Source organism: Euprymna scolopes, chromosome 5, assembly GCF_053919585.1.
Source record: "Euprymna scolopes isolate OS-2025 chromosome 5, ASM5391958v1, whole genome shotgun sequence".
Taxonomy (NCBI): domain Eukaryota; kingdom Metazoa; phylum Mollusca; class Cephalopoda; order Sepiida; family Sepiolidae; genus Euprymna; species Euprymna scolopes.
In genome coordinates, this window is record NC_136486.1 from 20,373,061 (window position 1) to 20,400,356 (window position 27,296).

A 27,296-nucleotide genomic window follows, 5' to 3' on the forward strand; every position below is an offset into this window, starting at 1 on the left:
CTGAAAAATAATGAAAATTACAGAAAATCTAAATTCTCTGCTTTAAATATACAAAATCTAAATTCTTATAAAACACAGAATTTCGGTACTAGTGCATCTTGTGAACCGGACATGTATCTAAGCCAGTGGTTCTCAACCGGGGTCCATGGAATATTTCTAGGGGTCGACAGGCAAAACATAACAAAATTATCATAATTATTATAGTTTTTGTAGAATACTTTATTTGCATTAAATTAGTTTTCATTTAAAAATAAATAAAATGAACTCATTTTTTCCCGTCTGATTTTGACATTAATAGGATTAAAAATCAAGATATTTCATGCAAATATAATATGCACAAACGGCAGAACAATATCTGAGGTGTGTTATAGGCTTATTATTTCTCAAATTCCTCGATAATCTTAGATTTCTATACTTTTTCTGCTGAGAAGTCACGGCCAAAATCGGTTAAGATCAATGGAAGTGGTAAAATATTTTCTCTCTAATAAATTCCTCCTCCCCCTGCCACCACTTAACACCGTTTGGGGATCGTTCACAAAGAACAGTTGAGAAGAGAACACCGGTTTGGCTTTGTAGTTCTTTCATGTGAAGTTATTTAAAATCACTAAACTAAGCTGCAGTGCTCTGTGGCGTAGTGGTTAACATGCTGGACAATTCACATATTTTCACGTTCGCGCCGACCTACCGTAGTCGTTTTTTTTTTTTTTTTTTTTTTTTTTTTCCTAAACAACTGGAATGGACTTTTCTTGGTGGCCGAACTGTTAACATTGCAGATGTTTTTTGTTTTTTTTTTGTTTTTTTTTTTTTACACTTTATTTTCCTACTTTTACTCATGACTCCGGGTTTGATCCTTCCTACTTACCTTCCATAACATTTTTTAAAACTCCCCCCCCCCCCGGTCCCGGAAACAAACACTCGGGCAACGCCGGGTACCCCCGCTAGTTTAAAAATAAAGCTTAATTATATAATATTTCTTAGATTATTAAAACCTCAAAATTTATATTAGTGAAAAATAGAAGATTGTCTTATGACCAATAGTTATGAAGGGGTCCCCACCAAGATAAAAAGGTAAGGGGTTCATGAGTAAAAAAAGGTTGGCAACCACTGATCTAAGCATCTGAGTTTGCCAGGAAACTGATGTGAACAGCTCAGCTGCTGCTGATTGCATTCGCATGCATATGTACTGAACTCTCTCTATCTTGGTATTATATATGAAGGAATAACTGTTTATGCATATAGGTATTGAAACCAATGCAAGGCATATTATTGTTATATTAGATGCCAAGTTGAAAGATGGAATTGATTTGATCGAATTAGAAAAGGGCAACAAGTACTTAAAAAGCGAATAAAAATGGGCATATAATAAGAATGTGATGATCAGGACAATTACGTAATTATTATGTTCTGGTCAAAACAAACTCCAAATCTGGTTGCAAATGACAAAATTTCTCCAGAAACATGTTGGCAGAATTCATCTAGAATTCAAAGTTAAGGTCACTTTGAAAAGAGAGAGACATCAAGGCTTCTTGTGTTTATTTAAATAGGACCCCTCCCCCCAATATTCATATATGAATTTAGTATATTCATTTAACGATAGAGTGCTTCTTTAGTAGCTTTTTTTTTTTTAAATTTTATTACACTTTCACCCCAAACAAGGCACGTTGCCACTTTGATGTAGGGGGCTACTATCAGGGACCTAAGTTGCAGGGGCACTATGTAGGGAGTTTAGTAGCAAGATGTCTGTTTACATTACACTTGAACTTCTGCATGTCAGTACAGTTAGGGAAGCAGGAAACCTGAAGAGAATTCCAAAGTCCTGCAGTTCTGGGAAAGAAGCTATTAGAGTAAAAGGCTTTCTTACATCTAGGGATATCGACTGTGTAGGGGTGGGACTTCGCTGCTTGTCGGGTTTGTCGGGGGTATTTTCGTTGAGGGGGTACGAGGGCTTGTAGTTCATCAGAGCATCCACCATTAAAATACTTGTAAACCAGGCAGAGGGATGCAACATTACGTCGGTGGGACAGAGGCCGAAGTTTAGATGACAGTTCGGGACCTATTAGGTTGGCTACTCTCTTTTGAACCCTGTCCAGGAGCGAGAGACTAATAGCAGATGCACCAGCCCAAATGTGACAGCAGTACTCCATACATGAGCAAATGGTAGCTTTGTAGAGGTACAGGATACTTTCAGGCGTAAGTAACGATAGAGAGAGCTCACCTTCTTTGCAGTAGACTTAGCAATAATCTCGATGTATCTATTCCAACTCATGTTTCCTGTGAACGTTAAGCCAAGGAGCTTGAATGAAGTGCTCTCAGATAAAGTATCGCTAGCCATAGCTATAGGTGGTTGGTAAGGTTTCATGTAATTATTAAAGGAAACGAGCTTTGTCTTGGCAGCATTGAATGTTACCATCCATTTTTGACCCCATTTCACTACAGACTGAAGGTCTTCCTCTAGGGTTGCGGCTATTACCTTAGATATGAAAATTGCATTTCAAGTAAAAACACTCAGATCCCACAAGTTCAATTGAAAGATCCCATGTCAGACACTTGAAAAATGTCAAAGGGTCCATTGATTGAAATGAGCAAATAACATCCAAGATTAGAACAGTCTGAATAATCCAAATTTACAATTAGAGAAATAAAACAAGCGAGTTAATGCTTGAAAAATAAGACAAAAAAAAAAAGGGAAAGAGTATCTCCTAATTTTCATGTAACATTCAATTACACACCCTTCAACTTCAGTCTCCTAACTCCTACTTTTATTATATAACAAAGCAACTTACCTTAATTTGGTTGTTTGGCTACGAACAAAGTGTTGTATCTGTTCTGATGCTACACTTCATCTTTTAGGTTCTCAGTAAGTAAGGAAGGGATCCTTTAGACTAAAGTAATTTTTAGTTTTGCTCCAATCAAAAGTGTCCCTTTTTGGGGAGATGTATTTTTCCCACATTAAAATGTGATCTTGTGTCTTACTCTGCCCTCATAGGGACGCAAATAAATAGGAACAAAGCAACTTACCTTTTCTTCTTCCTCTTTTAGTTTTTCCTCTTCTTTTAATTTCTTCTCTTCTTCCTTTTTCCGTTTCTCTTCTTGCTTGGCTCTGAAAGAGTAGTAGAAAGAAACGCCATTTACAATGAAGCAACAAACACATTTACGCGCTTTTAAGATTACTTTTGAAAATTTTTATTACAAAAGATTGGAACGAATGTGCACTCCTCCTCCCTTCATGGCATGAATCAATTTTAAAACTAAACATAGGACCCTGACTTTATAAACAATCAAATGTAAGGAAGAGAATTCTGTTTTAAACTGTACACAAAAATAACCTTTTTTTAACAGATCCAATATTTCTATATTAGAATTGAAAATAGAAGTCAATTTGATGTTATATTTATAACCGCTTCACCTTTCTCCTAAGGATAAACTGTCCCTTTACCCCCTGAGCAAATAATTGCGTTGTGTCATTTACTTTCACATCATTAATGAGCTTTGTGTCTTTTTCAATGAACACAGATAATAATAATGTTACACATTAATCTGTACTACATATTGGGGACCCTATCTCAATAGCGATTAAGTTAGCAAGTGTAGATATTTGACAAGGATCACATGTGATACTATAGTTGCTAGGAAGTAGGAGAGAAAAGAAAAAGGGTAGATAAGAAAAGAAATAGAGAATAGGGTTTATCAGTAAACAATAAGTAGAAAGATAGACAAAAGAAACTCGAAATGGGATTGTCGGTCAGAATGTGGCAATGGATAACAGAGGGATCAAACAATAGACCCGAGATATATTTAGATTTGGTTTGAGTACCTTGGGGAGTGGCTATGAATGTGACAATAGAAACGATTGATGGATGACAAATTGGACTTAACGAAAGTGACGGTTGACGATACAACAATCGACTGATAACAGAGTTGAGTTGGACATAAACTGAGTTGTGAATTGGATTCATTTGAAGAAGGATCATGACTTGTTGCAGATTGGGAAATGAACTGATCAACTGACGAATGGAAATGGTTTTAACAGTAGATATAGATGTGGGTCTTAGCATGAAGGCCAATGATGTTGCACACACTCAGAGTGCAGCCAATATGTGTAAAGTGTCGGAGTCTGTGTTTTTCTTTCGTTTCATTTTTCTACTTGTGAATCCTTGCACTTCCTTTGACAGTGAACAATGTGAGAACAATGACACGGCCAGAACCAGAACAAGAGATGAATGAGAAGAGTACGGCACACAATGTTGGGATAGCGAACTATTGGTTTGGACACGTGGTGTCACACACACAGTTTATAACTGGCTTATAGTAATTAGTTGATGAGATTGAAGTTCTTGCTGCAGTATGACAACAAACCCAAATCTGCAAAATGGAATCATTCCCAGGGTTGAACAAAAAGGATGGCTGACATGTTAGATCAAAGCTAATGAGAGTTGAACAAAACAAGGGGTATGAGTAGAGATGACAAATGACATCACGTTTCTTGAGCAAGGTAGAAAACTTTGTTAACGGTTAAGTGCGAAATGGTAAACCAACCTAACATCTGTTCGTACATCACCATTTTAGTTAAGTTAAATTGCATAATTAGCTAAGAGAACGTTAGTCTCTGAGTTAATTCTTTCTAAAAAATAAAACCTAACTTTCAGGAACATCTCTGTATTTATTTCAGCAATGAAAAAAAGCAACAAAAGTCATAAAAAAAGACTATAAAAGTGAGACTAAGAGACCTGCGGATAAAGACAGAAGAAAATATTAATACTAAAACTGAATCAGAACACCTCACTTGGTAAGGATTACCACGATAGATGTTATTGTGTGTACAGTAATCAATGGGATAGTATCGTGGTAATCGTTAGTATTGGAGATTTGATAAAGTGTCTTCCGTAGGAGGGCGGTTCATCACCTGGCACCTGATTGTCATCAAACTACTCTCCAACAACCATCAAAGAATAACGGGGAAAGATTGTGGGTAGAAAAATCAGAGGACGACAGCAAGAAACATACGTTGATAGTCTGAACACCTGGGCAACATCAAAAATGATGAGCAACAATGAATTCATGAATGTCTCGAGAGAGATAGATGGAGAACCATAGCCGTCAATACTTGTACTAGGCAAGACACTACTTGAATGAATAAATGAAATACTAAAACATGTTTGTGGCAAGACCAATTCTAGAATTTTATCACCTATATTCTTATCACGGTATTAATTTCCGCCATAAGCCTCCTCCATTATAATCTCCTACTACAGCAAGAATTTCAATCTCATCACCTAATTACTATAAGCCAGTTATAAAACTCATCTTTTGTGGTGAACATAAATAATAATAGTAGTATTCTTGAAATCAGACAATTCACAATACTATACCAATTATCAAACACAATACTGATTGTCAAACAATACCGATTATGAAACACAACACCGATTGTCAAACAAATGCTAAAACTAGTTACATGAATAAGATTGAAATTAATGTAAGAAAATATTTACTCAATAAGTTCTTGTTTCTTTCTCCGTTGATCTTCTTTAATCTTTTCTTTATCTAGACGTTCTTTCTCCAATATTTCTTTTTTCTCCTGCCGTTCCTTTTCCTTCAATTCTTTCAGTTGGTTCTTTTCTAGTTCTTTTATTTCCTTTAATAAAAAGATAAGTTAAATAAAAAATCCTCCAATAGTTACAGTAATAATTGAGGCACAATATTCCTAATTAATCATAGTAGATATGCATGCAATCGAAAATATTGGTTCTTGTCCAGAATTCCTCCTATATTAAAAACAAAAAAAAAAAACAAAAGAAAAGAAAAAAATTCGGATGATGTACATACCTGTGGTGGAACAAAGATGTCATATTCTAAAAATTATGTAAATTGATCAAGTCATTTTATTTTTTTTAACTAGCAACGGGTGCTCGGCTTTGCCCAGTTTTAAAATACGCTCAAATATATTTTCATTCATGCAGATTTCATATTTATGCTTACAGAGCCAATTCTCTATTGAATATTATATTGTACCTAATATAGACTATTGATTTCAAAAGTTAAAAAAAAAAATGACTTGGGTGCCATAAGCTAGTCAAAGCTAAAACATTTAGCGCTTCAGCCGTGTTCCTTATCATTTGACAAATCAACGGATAGATAAGAACAATTTAAAATTAAACCACTTTAAGCTACGAATGAATTTGTGCATGCGCAAAAATAATAGAAATATGTTGGCAAGTTAAAATGAATAGTTTGCATTTCACTTGCCTACATATTTCTTTAGACATTGTCCATCCAAACAAAGATTTTACTCGTTATAAACCATTCTTGGTGTATGATTACTATTTCCTGTTAATTTCAGTGTTATGTGACCAGCAATTTAAGAGTTTATCGGTTAAATATGTACACACAGACACATACATGCATACAACTATAGTTTTATTTATTAAGAAAACCAAATTATATGAGCAAGCAAAAAAGAACTGTGGATGCTTGTTTTGTAGGGTTTTTTTTTTTTTAACTTTTAGCTGGACACACACACACAACTGCCCTTTATACAATAGAAGACATCATACAAATATTAAAATATTTTCAGATATATCTTCATGTAATAATACTTTAATATGATTCATTTTGTTGCGCAAAAGAATTCCAACATACGTAACATTGTTCTAAAGAAACACAATCTTACATCTTTAATAAAATATCAATGAAAAATATAAAATTTTCAATTAAAAATAAAAAATGAAGTATAATCAATAACGCAGCGTACAAATGGTATAGTTTTGGAGTTTCATGTACATTATATGAGAAATACACTTGGACGAGGATTAGAGAGAAAGTGGGAAAAATAAAGACCTGGTCACAGATGGAATGCCATTGCCAGCATACAGAACAGACGTTAAATTGAATAGGATGTTGATGATGATGATTTCAGTAAAAGAAATGTTGCTTCAATGTTTTGTACAAAATTTCTGCAAATTTTTACATTGCAGAGATATAGTTTAGTAATTATGACTATCATACCTATTTTATGTTGGAATTTGAAATTGATTTAAATTGTTTATTAAAATTTTACGTTTTGTTTCCAATGCACATGCTATCAATGAAAGAACAAAATAAATATCTTACAAAATCTTTTAAACAACAGCGGCTAGTTATAGCCGAATCAAACAGAATTTCGAATTAAAACCTTGGAAAAAAATAATTTAAACAATGACAGCACATAATAGAATATGAATTACTTCCCCTGAACAGAAAGCCTGTAGACAAGTAAAAAATGAATTACCTCCCTTGAACATAACTGAATGAATTAATTTGACCGTTTGAATTTAAAACACAAAAAAAAAAAAAAAAACATTTACATTTAAACAACGCCAGTTATAACCATATTAAGCAGAATTTGAATTACGTCTCTTGATCTTAAAAATCTAGAGAATTATTTCCCCTGAACATTTAACGACATTAATCTTTGAGCGTTTGGATTTAAATCTAAACAATTTTGCAATTTACATCCTAGAGAGAGAATTCATTTCTCCACTGATGGAATTAAATACCACCCACAGTTAAAATTCAGGTAGATAAATGAATAAATATATATCAAAAAAAAAATATATATATATATATATATTATATAATAAATAAAAAACAAAAAATAATATTGAATTATTTATTATTCATATATTTATTTATTTATCTTCACACAACGACTGTACATTCCTGCATTGTAGCCTTCTAAAAATACCTTTTATTCTCTAACAATTATATTATATATATAAACTTATCCACAAGTGGCCTTTGGACATTGATAAGCAGTGACTTCCTTTGTAAAAAAAAAAAAAAAAAAAAAAAAAATCAGCATTTTCTTGTATTGACTACCTTTTCTTTCTTTCTCTGTTCAAGTTTCTCAAGCCTTTCCGCTTCTTTCTGTCGTTTTCTTTCCAAACGTTCCCGTTCTCGATCTTCTTTTATTTTTTGTCGTATTGCATCACGTTGGCTTTTTTTTGAAGACGAAACCTTAAATAAATAAATAAAAGGAGACTTGAAATGATTAAAGAAAAATTAACTGTGTAATATTATATATTTTCGTGATGAAACATTTCCCAATCATATTTCATTTGTACAAAGTATTATTTGAAATCCGTTTTGTGGGTGTAAAAATATTAAGAAAAATTTGAAAAAAGTCATTAAAATACATTTTTTCTATTCTTTAAATTAATCTACTGAATAAATTTTCAGAAGAAAAGTCATAATGTGTAGGTTCATCTTACCACTAATACAATGAAAAATCTGGTAATGCTACCTATTTTATGAATAAACTAGTGGGGGTACCCGGCGTTGCCCGAATGTTTGGCGGTGTGTGTTGAGCAGAAAAAAAAAAGTGTTAGTAGGCAGGCAGGCTTGAACCCATACCGCAAAGGCGGAAAAGAAAATGAAAGAAAATCTGAAGTTTCACCGCTACTGCATGACGCGACCGGAAGTTCGGAACGCTAAAATTAGGTAAAGTCAATCCAACTGATACGATGACTTGCAGAAATGGCTCGTAAAAAAATCGATCCCTCCTTGTAGCAAACTGTTGAGGGTGAAGGAATTAATGTTTTTGGCTTAATTTTCTGATATTTGTCATCTGAGACGTCAAGCTTCAAAATGATACCGATCTCGTGCCGCTGTCGAAAGTTTTAGGCAGACATACAAACATACATTTAAACAGACAGGTGAGATTTATATTATAGACTAGCCTGGGCTGGGTGCTCAGGTGTTTGGAGGTGTTGAGCAAAAAAGTGATAGTAGGTAGGCAGGCTCAAACCTGTGCCACAAAGGCAGAAAAGAAAGAAAATCTGATAGCTTAGCTGATGTCTTCATGACACGACTGGAAGTCAAAAGCGTTGAAATTAACCAAAATCAATCCAACGGTGGCAATGACTTGCTACAATGTCAGCGAAAAAACTGGACCCCTCCTTGCACAAAACGGCCGAGTTTAGGGTGAAGGAATTAATGTTTTTGGCCAATTTTTCAATATTTGTTGTCCGAAGGGAGGAGCTCCAAAACGATACTGATCTTGTGAAAATGCGTCGCCTCTGTCGAAAGTTTTTGCAAGACATACAAACATACATACATTTAAACAGACAGGTGAGGTTTATATTATAGACTAGCGGGGCTACCCGGCGTTGTTCGGGACCATATAAACAATGAGAAAATTGAAGTTGATTTTGAACATATTTGTTATTCTTCGGATAGAGGAATTTTTAATGTCTATGTATCATTAGCTTTTTCGAGCAAAAAAATATTTTACCTACCCTAGGACGGGTATTACACATATCAGATAATTGCATCTTATCTAGGATAAGTAATTTATACCATATATATGAAATAATGTTTCCTTTGCGGGGATGGATAATATACAACACATATTTAAAATAATTTTAACTACCCTCGGACGGGTAATTAAAATAAATACATGAAACAATTTCACATACTATTGACAAGTATTGTACAACATGTTAAATAATTTCTCTTACCACCAAGGCTACCATAATTTTAAGAAAACTGAAACAATTTTTAGAAAGTAGATCATTAGACTTTCCAAATTAGTATATAAATACATCATCTTGATTAAGAATTAGGCAACCATTGCTTCATCATAAATTTCAATATTACTGTTTTTTTCCTTCATCACTATCGGCACTAAAATTGTAAGAAAAATTATGACATTTTTTTAACAATGTCTCAGTAGGATTTTCAAATTAATGCATAAATACATTGACACAGTTAGTGATTAGACAACCCTTGCTTCATTATCAAATTCCATATTACTGTGTTTCATTTTAATTCCCCACTACCGACACCAAATGTTTTTTGAAAAATACTTCATTTTCTGAAGATTACTCGGTAGGTTTTACAAACAAATACACAAATGTGTTAAGTTTAGTGATTAGGCAATCCTTGCTTCACTACAAAATTCCACAGTACTGTGTTCTATTTCTCCCAACTACTGATGCCATATTTTTAAGTGAAATCATTTCTGGAACATAACTGAGCAGGTTTCCTAGTAAGTATAGAAAAAAAAAATTTTTTTAAATATGGATAACCCCCTACAGAAACTGGCCTAGTAAACTTTCATAAAAAACCAACAACATATATGAATTAATCTAATTTTGAGATCGTAAACTGCTTCAGCCATATCCGGAAGATTGAAAATTGTTTAAGCCATTTCCAGGACAAACTTTACGTTCTACCACCCTCATTTAATCCAAGCGACGCTGGGTATTCTGCTAGTATATATATATATATGATCAAGACAATGTTGCTTAACTTTGGTGATCTACATAAAGCATTTGGAATTCCCAAGTAGTCACCCATCTTATGACCATGGCAATGTTGCTTAACTTTGGTGATCTACATACAGCATTTGGAATTCCCAAGTAGTCACCCATCTTATGACCATGGCAATGTTACTTAAATTTGGTGATCTACATACAGCATTTGGTATTCCCAAGTAGTCACCATCTGATAATAACCAGAACAATGTTGCTTTACTTTGGTGATCTACATAAAGCATTTGGTATTCCCAAGTAGTCACCCATCTTATGACCATGGCAATGTTGCTTTACTTTAGTGATCTACATACAGCATTTGGAATTCCCAAGTAGTCACCCATCTTATGACCATGGCAATGTTACTTAAATTTGGTGATCTACATACAGCATTTGGTATTCCCAAGTAGTCACCATCTGATAATGACCAAGACAATGTTGCTTTACTTTGGTGATCTACATAAAGCATTTGGTATTCCCAAGTAGTCACACATCTGATAATGACCAAGACAATGTTGCTTTACTTTGGTGATCTACATAAAGCATTTGGTATTCCCAAGTAGTCACACATCTGATAATGGCCAGACTTCATGTTTCTTAACTTAAGTGATCTATACAAAGCATTTGGCATTTCCAAGTAGTCACCCATCTGATAATGACCAAGACAATGTTGCTTAACTTTGGTGATATACATAAAGCATTTACTATTCCCACGTAGCACCTCTAAATTTTTCAAATCGGACCTATACTGCACAAGCACTTTCAAAATTGTCAAATTGGACCTATACTGCACAAGCACCCACAAAATTGTCGAATTAAACCTATACTGCACAAACACCTTCAAAATTGTCGAATCGAACCTATACTGCAGAAGCACCTTTAAAATATTTCAAACAAGACCTATACTGCACCAGTACCTCCAACATTTTTCAAATTGGACCTATACTGCACAAGCACTTTCAAAACTTTTCAAATCAGACCTACACTGCACAAGAACCTTCAAAATTATCAAATCGGACCTATACTTCACAACACCTTCAAAATTGACAAATAGGACCTATATTGCACAAGCACCTTCAAAATTGGCAAATTGGACCTATACTGCACAAGCACCTATGTCATACAATCCCGGGCGACGCATGGTATTCTGCTAGTACATATCCACCTATGTCATACAATACCGGGTGACGCCGGCTGTTCTGCTAGTATATATACACCTACTTCATCCAATCCCGGGCTATGCCGGATATTTTGTTAGTAAATATATCCACCTATGTAATCAAACCCCAGGCGACGCTGGGTACTTGGCTAGTACATATGTCAACCAATTATTTCCAATCCCAGGCGACGCTGAGTGTTCTTCTAGGAAAAATTCCATAAATTTTATCCAATCCCAGGTCATGCCGGGTAATCTGCTAGTATATATGTCATACAATCCCGGGCGACACTGGGTATTCTGCCAGTATGTATACACCAATTTTATCCAATCCCGGGCTACGCTGGATATTCTGCTAGTACATATATCCAGCTATGTAATACAATCCCGGGCGACGCTGGATATTAGGCTAGTACATGTATCAATCAATCTTATCCGATCCCAGCCAACGCTGATACTTCTATATGAATTTCTTAAAACCTTTCCTCCTTAACTGAAGATTATATAAAAAACATAACCTCCCAATACTAAGAATGGCCTTCTGAATAATAATGGTTTTATTTCAGAATTTGGAATCAGCAGTTTAGCGATATGTGATCTTGTTTCAATATGATATACGATAAATATATAATATGCATTTTTTTTTTTTACTTGGTCTTTTGGCTTAAAAAAAAAAAAAAAAAAAAAAAATATGCATACACAAACATACAGATATTATTCTAAAAATTGTAAATATGTTTTTTATTCTTAACGTTGGGGATTTATTAGTTAGATTAGGATCCACAGAGTGAATAAGATATTGTAGTAAATGTCGCCAGTCAAGAGTAAGACTCCAAAGTCATCATTGTCTCGTTTATTAAATAGTCACAACGACCCTGTACCCTCCCCCTCCCCAATTTCTTATAGGGCCTTGTGCCTAATTTTGTTGTAGGTGATTTTGCTTTTTGTTCAATTTTTATTATTTTATTATTGATTAAATTGTAATTTCCCCCCACCCCGCAATAAAATATATATATATATATATATATATATATATATATATATAAAAGCTCAAAGTGTAGTATCTGCTCTCAGTGCAAAACTTTTGCTCTTTTGGGAAGGAATCCACCACCGGGCTCTCGAGCTAGGTTTAAGGTGCTTTCACTCACTAACTTTCGTTAGCAAGGACCCCCTCTTTTCGGGAGTCAGGACCTCAAGGACCAACTCCACATTGTGGGAGCTTGGACCCGAAAACCGATCCTTTCTTGGGAGCCTGGAATTTCGGGACCAGCACCACTAGTTGGTAGTTGTGACCAGCTTTCGTTTGTTTTTTGTTTTTTCTTCGTTTCTGTCTCACCTCTCGAGACGGGGATGGTCTACTTTCTCCCCACTTAACTGCCTGAGCAGCACTCTGACCTGCCAGGCCAAAACTTTGTCTTTCTTCGCTGCTCTCCCGTTGGATTGAGCAGACAGGGTTCTCTTTCTCGCTTCCGTTGGGGTTGTTAGCGGGTAGGGTGACGTAGGTAGGGCGAGTGTTTCATTTCTGCTCCCCTGTGGGCAGATGTCTATCCCCCCTCTCTCTTAATTGCGACACGGCACTCTGACCCCGTTGGAAGAATCCCCCAAAAAGGGAGCAAAACCCCAGCTCCTGGAAAAGAAGGAATTGGAGGACAGGGTAGGGCCGCATCCCACTGCGACCCTGGACAAGGCAACACCAGCTCACGAAGAGCAACCAAGTTCGGCCTCTGCTCCCCAAGAGGGACACTCCCCACCAGAGGAGAGTAAGGATTCGGCAGACGAGGTAAAGAGGCTCAACTCAAGCGAACCACAGTCGGAGGCACCTCCCAAGTCTCAATCCTCGTCGGCCAATGCCAGCCCAGCTACCACAGCTCCCCTAAAGGGCAAGTCAAATGAAGAAGGGGAAGTAAAGGAAAAGAAGTCCACGGAAGTAAAAGGGGAATCACAGTCAGTGGAACCTCGGGCTCCTATGTCCCAAGCAGGCTCTCAAAGCAGGGCGACTCCCCCTCACTGGGGGAAGAAGGAGAAGATGGCGTCAACAAAAGAACCAAGGTGCTCATCAGTGACACTATCGCATCCCTCAACAGGCTATTCGAAGGAACGGAGGCTCCAAGTAATACCAAGCAAGGAGACTATGGTAGAGCTTCTGTTGGCCTTGAACATCCCGGTTAACTACATATGTTGGAGAAGTTATGCCATGTGGGACGTTCCGCTTCCCACTCAGGACTGACCACAAATGGAGGAACATCCGGCTACAACCTGAATACCTCAACAAGAGGAGGGTCAACGTCTCTGTGCTGAACGTCCCTTGCTATATAGAAGGCAAACAGCTCGGAACAATTATGAGTCAGTATGGGGACGTCGAAACAGTCTCCCCAGTCCGCGGTCAACGGAATGTTGACTGGGGACATTAAATTACTGATGGCCATGGACAGGGCCGAATTTGACAAGGTGCCAGCAATGTTTAAATTTGGCAAATGGACCTTGTTGATAATAGTCGAAGGCAGGAAACCACATTAATTAATTACAAGGAAAACATTTGAGGAAATATGTAGAAAGATCTACTCTTGTAATATATACAGTCCTCTCCAAAGTATATATTTTTTACGTTTTGCAAAATATATGCGAACATTACATGTTTTTTTTTTTTTACAGTCATTTGAACATTTTTGAAAAGCATCAAATTTCTAATTTAAATATTTAGAAATTTCAGAAGAACCAGAATCAGTACTTGTATTAGAATCGTGAATTTAGAAAAGAATCAGTAATAATTTTGAAACCGTCATATATATTTTAAACAAAGGAATTTATCTCAGATTATTTTTCTTTCAAATTAACTGTAAAGAGAGGTGACACCCTCTCCCTTCACTTCAATCAACAAACGAAGGTCTCTTTATACAATCAATACATTTCAATATCTCCTTTAAAAAAGAAAAAAAATGGGTGGGGGAACACACAGGGATGAAAGTAACCCATTGTAAAAATCAGCTGAAATTGAGATAAATTTTTTTAACCTGCCACCTTGCAAATGTTTTTGTGTGTAAAGAGGGAACTACAAAAGAATAAACAAAAAAAAAAACAAAAAAACTTTCTCCTAAGTAATTTCAAGTTTCAACTAAGAAAGTTAAGAGAAAATAAGACTTTTGTTAAGAGTCACACTTCTTTATTTACAATCTTTTGGCGATTGTATTTCTGGTACTTGTACAGTTTAATCAAGCCATTCAAAAATGAAAATATCGAAAACAGGTTATATTGTATGTATGCGTTTTGAACTGAAGATCTCCGAAAAAAAAATTTCATTTAATTTAATCAAGTAGTTTTTATTTTACAGCAGAAAAACACGTTTTTATGAGAGCGTGTTGAAGTCAGCCATTATGAAATTTGTTGAACATGCCACAGAGAGATAACTCTAGTTAAAGCGCCGACACTCCTTTCCCATCTTTAATACTAGCTTCTCTTCCTAAAAATTGAACCTTTTGCTCGGTATTATAAAAATTGTTTTTTCGCTGCAAAATAAAAACTACTTGATGAAATTAAGTGAAATTTTTTTTTCGGAGAACATTGTTCCATAATGAATACGTACAATATCACCTTTTTTCGATATTTTCATTTTTTAATGTCTTGATTAAACTGTACAAGTACCATATTTCTTTCACCAACAATATTCTAAAGCTCACTACTGAATGAAAAATATCTTTTCAACTTTATAAAACAAAGTTAAATTATTTAAACAATAAAAGTTTAATAGAACAAAATACATTTTTTAATAAAGGCTGTTAAAAAATATCTGAAAAAATTAGAATTAGAAGTATCAACATAAAATTTGTTGTATATTTAGAATTACACTTATTTAAAAACAAAAAACACACAAATCTTTATGATGTACATACTCGTCACAGAACGAAGATGTCATATTCTAAAAATCATGTAAGTTTGGCTAGTAACTTTTGTATTTGGTTAGTAAATGAAAATATTTAGTTGTCAAAGGTCAACTAAAGATAAGTTTGCTCATAGAGCCCTGTGTATGTACTTATCAGGAAATGAAGAGTTCAAGTTAACCTTTACACAATAGATGTACCATCTTTTTATATATATACTAGACTACCCGTGACCCGTTGGATCAGTATGTTATATTAGCTATGGAATTAATGTATGAGTGTGACACTTGTGACATAAAGATAATAGTTTTTTGTGACATAACAAACATTTCTATGAAAATATATTGAAATGAAAAAAAAATATAGATTTCTATGAGTCATTCTGTTTATAATTGTTTATTTTTGAAAAGAAAACTTACAGCCATTGAATTATAAATGGTTTGCCATACTTATAGGTAAATGTGCACTGAACAGATACCATAATACTTAAAATTAAATTCAAATTTTGATATATCTTAATTTAAACATGAAAAAAAAAACAATTGGGACGCTGAAAACGTACATAGTAAAACAATACTTTTATTGTCGCGTTGATTATTTATTTGTAACGCAAATTAAAAAAAAACATTTTCGGGGTTATTTATTTATGTTGGTAGTGTAGAAGAAAATGTATGAATATTTTTAAGAAAGGTGTATTAAAAAATGGAGAATAAATTAAGAAAAAAAAAGGAAGGCGGTGGGTAAATCGCCGTTGTAAAATGCTCTTATGCTTGTCAACGGGTTAAAGTAGTTGTATTTGTAAGAAACTTACGTTAAAATAACTTAAATGTAATACACAAATGAACAATGTAAAAAAAATGCAGAAAGTATTAACAATTGTTTATTTGGATAATTTAAACACAAAAACAAAAAGAACAATTGGGACGCTGAAAACATACACAGTAAAACAATACGTTTTATTGTCACGTTGATTATTTGTAAATGTTTTTTTTTATTTGCGTTATAAATAAATAATCAATGTGACAATAAACCTATTGTTTTACTGTGTACATTTTCAGCATCCCAATTTTTTTGCGTTTAAATCATCCAAATAAGCCATTATTAATAGTTTCTACTTTTTTTTTTTTTACGTCGTTTATTTCCGTATTACGTTATGGGTTTATGTTTATGTATGCATGCGCAACTGAAAGTCGTAACCTGGATGTTGGATTACAACACCCGTTACAAGGTGATTTGAGTTTTATAATTATATAGATTGGTTTTGGAAAAGGGCATTATATGAAATACTAGCAGGCCACCTGGTGTTGCCCGGTTGTAAGTACACATAAATATATTTTAATTCAGAAACTGAGACATGTAGAAGCGAGTATTATGTTTTTTCTAAACAGTTCACTTCTTGTAAGTAAAAAAAAATCTTCAAGCTGAGATTTAAACTAAAGCCTAAAGATAATGTATCAAGTACGATAACCAATCAGCCAGTGTGACACAATCCTTAAAAAGTGTTTTCAAACCGACTTATACTTAACATAAGGAATCAGTAATGTAAACCATTCATGCATGGACAATCATGAAACAGCAAAACAGAAAAAAAATCCGATGACTCCACGGACCAATTTTGACCCCTTAGAAGCCCTTTTCCTGGACAAAAAAAAAACTATTAATAAGTTTTACACATATCTGAATAACCTATATACAAAATTTCAAGTCTGTAGATTAAAAATTTGAGTATATAGGTTGAGATGTGTCCTCACACACACACAAATTCCCATTTTTATAGATATACAGATTATTTGTTATTGTTTTTTTTTATATTCAATGATTGTTTTGATTTTACTACAACAAATAATTTTGTTTCGCAATATTGTTTTATTTCCTGGACAAATATTTATCATTTGTGTTTGTGCAAATATTCTTTTCTTAAAGAGGAGCTGACTTGATTTTTTTTTCTTTTTATTGATGGTAACATTTAAAAGATAAATTTGTATCAAACTTAAAATATTAATGTTTATCAATATGAATAGAAAGATTTTTGTTTCGTGCTTACAACAAAGTTTTGAATGAAATGTTTATTTTAAACTAGCAGGGTTGCCTGGCATTGCCCGGGTGTTTAGGTGGTGTAGTAAGATGGCAAAACAACACTAGCAGGGGTACCTGGGTGTGTGAAGATGGTGTAAGGACCCCCCTCCCCCCCCCAAAAAAAAAAGTGGTAGTACGCAGGCAGGCTCAAACCCGTAACACAAAGGAGAAAAAAGGTTATTTAAAAAAAAAAAAAAAAAACATGTTATGTCTCCATCACACGTCCGGAAATTTTAAATATTGAAATTAAGCATAGTCAATCTAACCGATATGATGACTTGTAAAAATGGTGATGGGAAAACCGACCCCTCCTTGTAGAAAACTGCCCAGTTGAGGGTGAAAAAATTAATGTTTTGGGCCAATTTTTTGATATTTGTCGTCCGTAAGATTGAGGTTTAAAACAATACCAGTTTCACCACATTTTGACGCATCTGTCAGAAGTTTTTGTGAGACAAACACACATACTTTTCACCCTTTATATGTATTGATATATGATATATAAACACTGTTTACTTGACCTGTTTAGATTTGTTATTCTTTTGATAATTACCCTCAGTCGAACATTGTGAGAGTATTGACCTTTTTAACATGAAAGAATGATCATCCAGGTTTTGAGACAAGCAAGCAAAAAGAAAAAAAATAAATAATGTTGCGTTTAAGGATTTTCTATAAAATTTTTTGTTTTATCTACAAAAATATCTAATAAAGATGGGTGCCATTGTTTTGGATAAAAAAAATAAAAAATGGTTGAGTCTTGTCGTTACAAAGTTGCTTATTAACATACAAAAACCACTTGGAAATTCAAAAGATTAGATTGTTTGGTTTTACAGTATAATAAACCCTTTTCAGATTGATTAATGCCAAATCTGGTAATTTTGGAAAAAAGAGTTCAGGATTCAAGTTTTTATATTTTCATATATTTATTCAGGGTGGTTTTTGTTTTGGAGAACATTAGGGACAGCCCAAATTCAAAACAGAATTACCCCACCCTATATGTAACACGATGTAAATTTATTATTAATTAATATTATCAGTATAACTTTTGTACCATTTAAAAGAAGGGCAAAATAAACCAGTAATAATTTAAAAAAATGTTTTTCATTGAATGAAAATAATGAAATTGCGAGACAAAAATCAAGTTTACATAATTGGCGCTTTAAAATAACTTTCCCATTCTGAACGTGAAAATATACCCGTATTTAATAAATCTAGTAAAAATCAACTAATGGTCAGATTTTCGTGAAATTTTCGATACTTATCCATTTTAGAATGAAATTACATATAAAATGGAGTTTCCGTAAAATATATGAGGGGAAACATTTTTTTAGTGCCCCTCCCCATATTTATTTTTTCGAAATTCGAACAAAATATATTTAAATCTATCAAAATTTCTATTTATTATGAAACATAAGAGTTCAAATAAGTAAAAAATATTTATTTTTTAAAAGTTTAAATACACATATTGAACAAAAATTTACCTTGAAGTTGCAATTAAAAAAATGATATAAATTTAATATTAAGTTTTTTTTTTAAATAGCGTTTTTTTCAAATTAATATATACTATAATCAGTTGAATTGCCAAGAAAAAGAAACTTCATGATCATTAATTTTTAAAAGATTAAAACGATTAAAATTCCATTATTTCAAAATGTTCCATGACAACATAGATTTTTAATTAATTGTGTTTAAATTTTTTTTTTAAATATTAAGTTTTTACATAAACACGGCTCTTGTAAGCTATTTTATCGCCAGATTAAAACCGATTTGAAAATATTATTGCACAAATATTAAGCATTTTGTACCTCCCCTCATATTTCGTTTTTCACATTGTTTTGGGGATACCTAGAGAACATAGTTTGAGTTTTGAAAAAAGAAAAGAAGAAACATGTTTGGTGCATTTCAGTCAGGAAGCCGATATCTTTAGACAGAAATTAAAAAGAAATGTTTTCGTAATAAAGAGTTACAAAACAGATGGATTATTATAAGCAGCAATAAACATATGTCAATGTAAGAGCTAAACAATAAACATATGTCAATGTAAGAGCTAAACAATAAACATATGTCAATGTAAGAGCTAAACAATAAACATACGTCAATGTAAGAGCTAAACAATAAACATACGTCAATGTAAGAGCTAAACAATAAACATACGTCAATGTAAGAGCTAAACAATAAACATACGTCAATGTAAGAGCTAAACAATAAACATACGTCAATGTAAGAGCTAAACAATAAACATACGTCAATGTAAGAGCTAAACAATAAACATACGTCAATGTAAGAGCTAAACAATAAACATACGTTAATGTAAGAGCTAAACAAACATACGTCAATGTAAGAGCTAAACAAACATACATCAATGTAAGAGCTAAACAAACATACGTCAATGTAAGAGCTAAACAAACATACGTCAATGTAAGAGCTAAACAAACATACGCCAATGTAAGAGCTAAACAAACATACGTTAATGTAAAAGCTAAACAAACATACGTTAATGTAAGAGCTAAACAATAAACATAGGTTAATGTAAGAGCTAAACAATAAACATAGGTTAATGTAAGAGCTAAACAATAAACATATGTCAATGTAAGAGCTAAACAATAAACATATGTCAATGTAAGAGCTAAACAATAAACATATGTCAATGTAAGAGCTAAACAAACATGTCAATGTAAGAGCTAAACAAACATATGTCAATGTAAGAGCTAAACAAACATATGTCAATGTAAGAGCTAAACAAACATATGTCAATGTAAGAGCTAAACAAACATACGTCAATGTAAGAGCTAAACAAACATACATCAATGTAAGAGCTAAACAAACATACATCAATGTAAGAGCTAAACAAACATATGTTAATGTAAGAGCTAAACAATAAACATATGTCAATGTAAGAGCTAAACAAGCATACTTTAATGTAAAAGCTAAACAAACATACGTTAATGTAAGAGCTAAACAAACATACGTTAATGTAAGAGCTAAACAAACATACGTTAATGTAAGAGCTAAACATACGTTAATGTAAGAGCTAAACAAACATACATTAATGTAAGAGCTAAACAAACATACATTAATGTAAGAGCTAAACAAACATACGTTATGTAAGAGCTAAACAAACATACGTCAATGTAAGAGCTAAACAAACATACGTTAATGTAAGAGCTAAACAAACATACGTTAATGTAAGAGCTAAACAAACATACGTTAATGTAAGAGCTAAACAATAAACATATGTCAATGTAAGAGCTAAACAAACATACGTTAATGTTAGAGCTAAACAAACATACGTTAATGTAAGAGCTAAACAATAAACATATGTCAATGTAAGAGCTAAACAATAAACATGTTAACGTAAGAGCTAAACAATAAACATAAACATAACAATAAGCTTACTTTATTACAAGCGCTAATAAAATGAACTTATGCAAACAGCAATGTGAAAAGTGGACAAACAAACAAAAAATTGCTTCTATCTAGAAGGATTTCTCCTCCATTGATCGAGGTCAGAAAAGGTGAAGTGCAGTATCAGGAAAGATACTAAATTTTGCTCCTAGCCAAAAGGCCAAGAAAAATGTCCATATTGTTATCAAAGCACATCAGATATATATTAATTTTGGAAAAATAAAAAGTTGAAATTCAGTTAAAATTTCCATCTCAACTTTTTAAGTCAAAATCATATACTAGGTAGGACTTCATCGACTACAATGTGGACCAAATACAGAGTCTACAATGAACAAAACCAAAATTATCAGAATATCTGTGACCTCATGTGGCCCCACCGACAAGTCGCCAACTCCAAACGTCGGTGGGGATGCACACACGCAGATGCACAACTAGAAAAATAAAACAAACACACAGAAAAACACAGACGCTTATGCTTCAAATATATGTTGGTTGGACTATGGATGTGCGTTTTTACATGCAAATTCTTTTGAAGCCGGATGCATCTATTGCCGTCACTTGTTACACCCTGAATTAAACCTACTCTAATTCCTCTTCGTCTGCATTCATGAACAAATTCCTATCCATCGTCTATTGATAAGTTCTTTTATTACTCGCTAAACCTACTTCCTCTTCTTTTGTCATCCTTTGTTATTTTCCTACCTCTCCAGCACTTAACAACCTCAGTCGAACATAGTGTCACATATGTGATTTTCCTCTTTTCCTTAACCCTTAACATAGATTCTCCGAAATTAAATTGGTAAATTAGACCATGACCAATATTTTGACCAAGTTAAGATTGATCAAGTGGACATGTAAAAAAAGTGGACAGCAAGACAACATAATTATAAAGAGGTAGCAAGACTATATAATGACAAATGGATAATAGAAAGCAAAACACAAAAGAAATGATAGCAGACAGCATAAAAAAAAATTATATATATTATATAGTATATCTTAATGGTAAAATTCTGTAAAAAAAAAAAAAAAACCATACTGCATGCTATAAGTATACAATAGCAAAAAAAGTTTGTTTAGGTAAGTTTTTAAATTTTATAACTGCTTTTCTTACCTTAGATTTCACTGGAATAGTCTGAGATTTTCCTGAGGTTTCCGATGCATGGGGAGATTGTGTTGAAAGACCAACTTCTGAATTAATACTACTTATAGAAGTAGACAACGCCTCACGTAATTCATTGTCTGGCGTAACACATAAAACAGACGTATCAAGCTCCGAACTGTCATCATCCTTTGTTTTGATCGGACTTGTTAACTCTATGGATTTTGACAATTCTAATGAACTATTATTATTATTGTTATTATTATTAACATAGCATTTTTTAAAAGATTTAGGGGTAGAACATCCTGTGATCCCACAGAACGCAACATCTTGAAGGACCACTCTCACCTCAGCCATTAATTTATTCTGGGGTGATGCTGTTTTATCATATTTCTCTTTTAAAACCTTGCTGCTGAGAATGGGTTTGTTGCTGGAGTTCGTCTTTGCATTGTTCTCCAACTGGCAAGTGAAATTAGCATCTTCATTAAATGTGTCTGAGAGTTTATTTTCTTTTTCTTTTTCGGAACTTTCTTCTTTATCCTTGCCTGGGACATCCTCATCGGAGTCAGATTTGGTCAGGTCAACGTAATCATTTGTTGAACTGGAAATGATTTCATCCTGCACATTTTTTGGTGCAAAAAATTTATCCAAGGTGTGCGACTTGACTGTTCGCTGTGAAGTAATGGAAGTATTTCCAGATTCCGAGCTGGATATGACTTCTTCATCACACACTTCCATGTCACTGTTGTCATGGTTAATATGAAGCTTGCTTTTATTTTCGATTGGCGTCTTTACAAACTTTGGAAATTTCAAAGGGCCATTATCCTGTTCATTTAATTTCCTTTTCTTCGGATTGACAACCACAGGCTTTACAACTTTTTGAGTAAGAGGTTTGAAGGGTAAGCGAGCTGCAAATGAAAATAAAAATGTTTAAAATAACAAAAAGAAAACAGGCGAGGCATAAAAAAATTTCAAAAAATACATAAATTAAAAAACAAAGGAATTTTACTCTTATTCACCCAAAATAAGATATGACATTTAGACATGAAGAGCTACTATTTAGAGATCGGGAACAGGGAACTGAAGGGAGTTAAGCAGCAAGAGGTAAATATAAAAAATTCTCATATATGCCCCACGTTTCTTCCCTCAAATCTGTAGGCAGAACTGCATTATTAATCTTGAGATCCTGGACCAAGCCAAATCATAGAAATCAGAAAATAAAGAGAAACTAAAAAAATTAAAAAAAAACACTACAAAGACACTGTCAAGACCAATCTACAATGGTGTGAACTTGGAGCAAAGGAATTAGAAGCTTGTGTTAGTGATCAATCAAACTGATGAACCACCATCCATAAAGCTACTGTTACCTTTGAGGATGCTTGTCACCAGAAACTATTATCATCAGAGATCAGTGCCACAGACATCAACAGCAGTGACAGTGATCGATCAAACTAGCAAGCCACCATCCATAAAGCTACCGTCACCTTTGAGGATGCTAGTCACCAGAAATTCACTGCCGTCAGAGCATCAACAGTAGTGACACAAACTATGGACTTTTAGTACCTTTAGATTCTGTGTCTCCAACCTGGGGTTGCACTACCACCTCCAAAAACAAAGATGAGTTGCCAAAACAAAACTACTTTGAACATTCTTCATTTGTAGCAGTTTCTTGGCAATTTCTCCATTTGTGGCAGTCTCTTGGCAATTTCTTCATTTGTGGCATTTTTTTTTTTTTTTTGGCAATTTCTTCCTTCAGATGAACCTGCTAGTACTACTTGTTGGGTTAGTTAGGCATATAAACATAATTTTTTTCACACCTTTTTTACTTTGTTGACTATTCTGAAAAAAAATCACCAAGAATATATTTTTGGAATGTAATACCTACTCAAATAAAAAAAAAAACTCGTAGATAATTAATAAACTGGATTCATTCAGAAATGATTTTTTTTTAAAGCAAAATTTAATTGAGAAATTTTTGAAAACTTTGAAGTGTCAAATATAATGATAAAATCATTTTTGTTTCTAGATTCTTTTTTTGTAAGTCCTATATTTTGATAAAAAGTGTCTTCAAAAAGTGTGACCATCTTTTACTTTAAATCCCGCTCGAAACTGGAGCATTACACACTTGAAATCACCGGACTAACACATAAATTCACGTCTCTTCGCCATAACACCAAAATGAAGAAAAAGAAATTCACAAACCAGACTTTCGACCCTGATGAGGCTATGTATTAGCGAAATATAGAACTTTCAAAAAAAAAAAAAAAAAAGGCAATAAACAAAAATGATTTTATCATTATATTCGACACTTCAAAGTTTTCAAAAATTTCTCAATTAAATTTTACTTTTAAAAAGTGTCTTCAAAAAGTGTGATCATCTTTTACTATGTGTGTATATATATATATATATATATATATATATATATATATATATATATATATATATATATATATTAGCATTTCAGCCCGGCATTGCCCGGGTATTTGGAGGTGTATGTTGAGCAAAAAAAAAAAAAAAAAAAAAAAAAAAGCGGTCAATTTTTTTAATTTTGACCCCTATTATGACCCCTTAAAATTTATTGTTTTGGGCTCAAATAAAGTTAAGTTAGATCCATGTCCAAGGAACCTATATATAAAATTTCAAGTGTTTAGACCAAAAATTGTCGGAGGAGTTTGGTAGAGTTCTCAAAAGTCAAATCGTTGAACTTTGACCCCTTAATCGCCAAATTTCTGGCCAAAATCCCAGTACCCTGTATATCAAATTTCGTCTGTAGACTTAAAATTGACAGAGTTATTGTGTATGGAAATGTACACAGACACTTTCACTTCATATATATATATATATATATATATATATATACACCACCTTTTTTGGCAATTTCTCCTGCTGTTGTTTTAGATCGTTTGAAACAATAGCAGGAAGTTTTAGTCTCCGCTACATCAAGGTCAGAGGTTTTTGGGAAATATACTAGAGGCCGCCCGGCATTGCCCTTTCGTAAAATATGCTTAAATATGATATTTTGATGAATGCAGATTTCGTATTTATTATTATATTGGACCCAATATATAATAATGATTTAAAAAGATTTTTAAAAAATGATTCACACCACCACCAAGAATCGAAACCAAAACACTTAGCTTACCATTTACTTTTTCCTTTGACATTAATGCCTGAGCTCTGAAGACAAGGCTAAAAATTAAAACATGAACCAATAGCTATTACTTTACGCATGCATATTTGTAATGTCATCATTCGACCTTCATCTGGCAAATTCCATTTCTTTAATTTTCACTTTTGCACAGATTTTCCCCTGGCTAAAACCCAAATATAAAATTTCATGTCTGTAGACCAAAAACTGACAGAGGAGTTTGGTAAGCAAAATTTTTTAAAGAAATATATATATATATATATATATATATATATATGCATACATAAATATATATATATATATAGAAAGAGGTTTGTGTTTACTATAACCTTTTTATGCAAATATAAAACATGTAGAATATCTGCATGAATTACATGTAATAGTTAACTAAAGATGATCATCCCATAAAAAATTTAAAAAAACTAATGAATGTTTAAAAGAAATATGCAAATTAGCTAGATCTTTTGCAGATGAATGCAATTCCATGATCATATATAACAAAGTTATATTTTCTTTTTAAATAACTAGAAAAAATGGCTTTTAATATAAATATCAATCAATACACAAAAAGGCCCAATAGGAGTATAGATATATAATTAAAACATGAAACTATATATATAACATAAAATGTATTTAGGCTGCTAATAATTATATTTTGTCCAAATCTTATATTTACCTTGCATGAGCTTCTTGGTTCCAGTATCATGGTGCTTCATTGCTAAGGGGAAATCTATAACAAATTTAAAATACAAACAAATAAACATACATTGTATATAACAAAAATAAAAAAAAACAAATGTTTTATTTTTTTTTTTAATTTGAAAAAGGATCAATGAAAATGAACATTTGACGAAAACACCATTTTTGATGGTAGACATATTTATTCCCTGTAGAATATGAATAATCTCTCATTTCAATTGTAAAAGAAAATTATTATACCTATACACACATCTTAAATGTCTACTGGAGAGAACTTGAGTGTCCAAGATTTCTCTCTACACGGGTTTGTCAGGACAACTTGGCATAAGGATACTTTTCCCTACAAGTAAACCATGACTAAATATTCAAAATGGCGGTATTCACACCCCAAATAAACTTTCCTCGGTATGGTTAACCCACTCTGGCTTTTACGAGAAATGGTGCACTTTTTCTAAATCATGTTACTCCACCAGGCTAGATGAATTCTTGTCCTGGAATCCAGTAAAACCAAAAGATGAAAAAGAAAGATATACTATAAAATTTTCAAATGGTCAACTGGTGAGAGGAAAATTATGTTCTCAACTTCCTTACTAAGTGTTTGAGATATAAAGGAGAACTTTACTGGAATATTCAAATATTTATGTATCTCTTATAGAGATAAAATGTTAGCTCCAGGAAAGGGGGCTCCTTGATTTCCGAGAACTTCGACTGAAGTAAAATGAAACAGACAATCTTACAGAATATATAATAGAAATTATACAGATCAAATCTGAAATATTTCATTAGAAAAAAGGTCCTTAGTTCATTTTTTTTTTTTTTTTTTTTTTGGATAACCATGGTTTCTCTTTACTTTCTGAAGTTGTCCATACAAGCATCTTGGTAGGCAGTATTTTTCAATGGGGATGACATGGCGTACCCATTTCAGTTGGACATTGATGAGCATACACTATGTTCTATGATTTGGCTTAGCCCAGGGCCTCAAAATTAGTAATGAGGTCCTGCCAAGCGTCCAAGTTTCAGTTTTGTACTCAGACATGCTGTGCTGACTAAACATTCTGTTTTGAAGTCTTCATTAAAGCTTGGCTGGCTTTGCTGATCTGTGCATCAATTTCTCTATCCACAGAATCCTTAGAGGATATAGTGCTTCCTAAATATTGGAGGTGTTCCACATTTTTCAAGTGTTGTTAATGACAATGGTCAAGGTTTGAGAGTTTGTTTCTAGCACAGGTTGCCATAGCAAATGGTAGTGAATGTTGACGTCTTCCTCCAAGTTTTTCACTGCATGAGACAGGTTTAAAAAAGGTGCTATTGTGCAGCCTTGCTTCACTCCAGTCAGAATAACCAACAAAGCAAAAAAAAAAAGAGATGTAAAAATAAATACAGAACAAATGAATATTATCAAAGGCAAAATAAGTTACTCTTCTACCTATCTGGATAAGTTTTTGGTGTTTTAACTTTTTTGAAAACGTATTTTATTTAAAAATTAAAGGTAGTGTAAAGTATGTCGAGTTAGAATAACAAATACATGTTGGTCTCATTCAAGCCATAG

The 27,296-nt window shown here is 33.2% G+C and overlaps 1 protein-coding gene across 1 annotated transcript in view; it reads right to left on the minus strand.

The window, feature by feature from the left end:
- Positions 1-27,296, minus strand: part of LOC145276725 (uncharacterized) — a 99,060-nt gene that overhangs the window by 46,635 nt on the left and 25,129 nt on the right. The window contains exons 2-6 of the mRNA XM_080127942.1: positions 25,725-25,778; positions 21,913-22,808; positions 7,858-7,995; positions 5,493-5,635; positions 3,019-3,100 (exon numbers count right to left, since the gene is read on the minus strand). Coding sequence (XP_079984068.1) covers positions 3,019-3,100; positions 5,493-5,635; positions 7,858-7,995; positions 21,913-22,808; positions 25,725-25,778 — 1,313 coding nt within the window. The remainder of the gene's footprint in view (positions 1-3,018; positions 3,101-5,492; positions 5,636-7,857; positions 7,996-21,912; positions 22,809-25,724; positions 25,779-27,296) is intronic.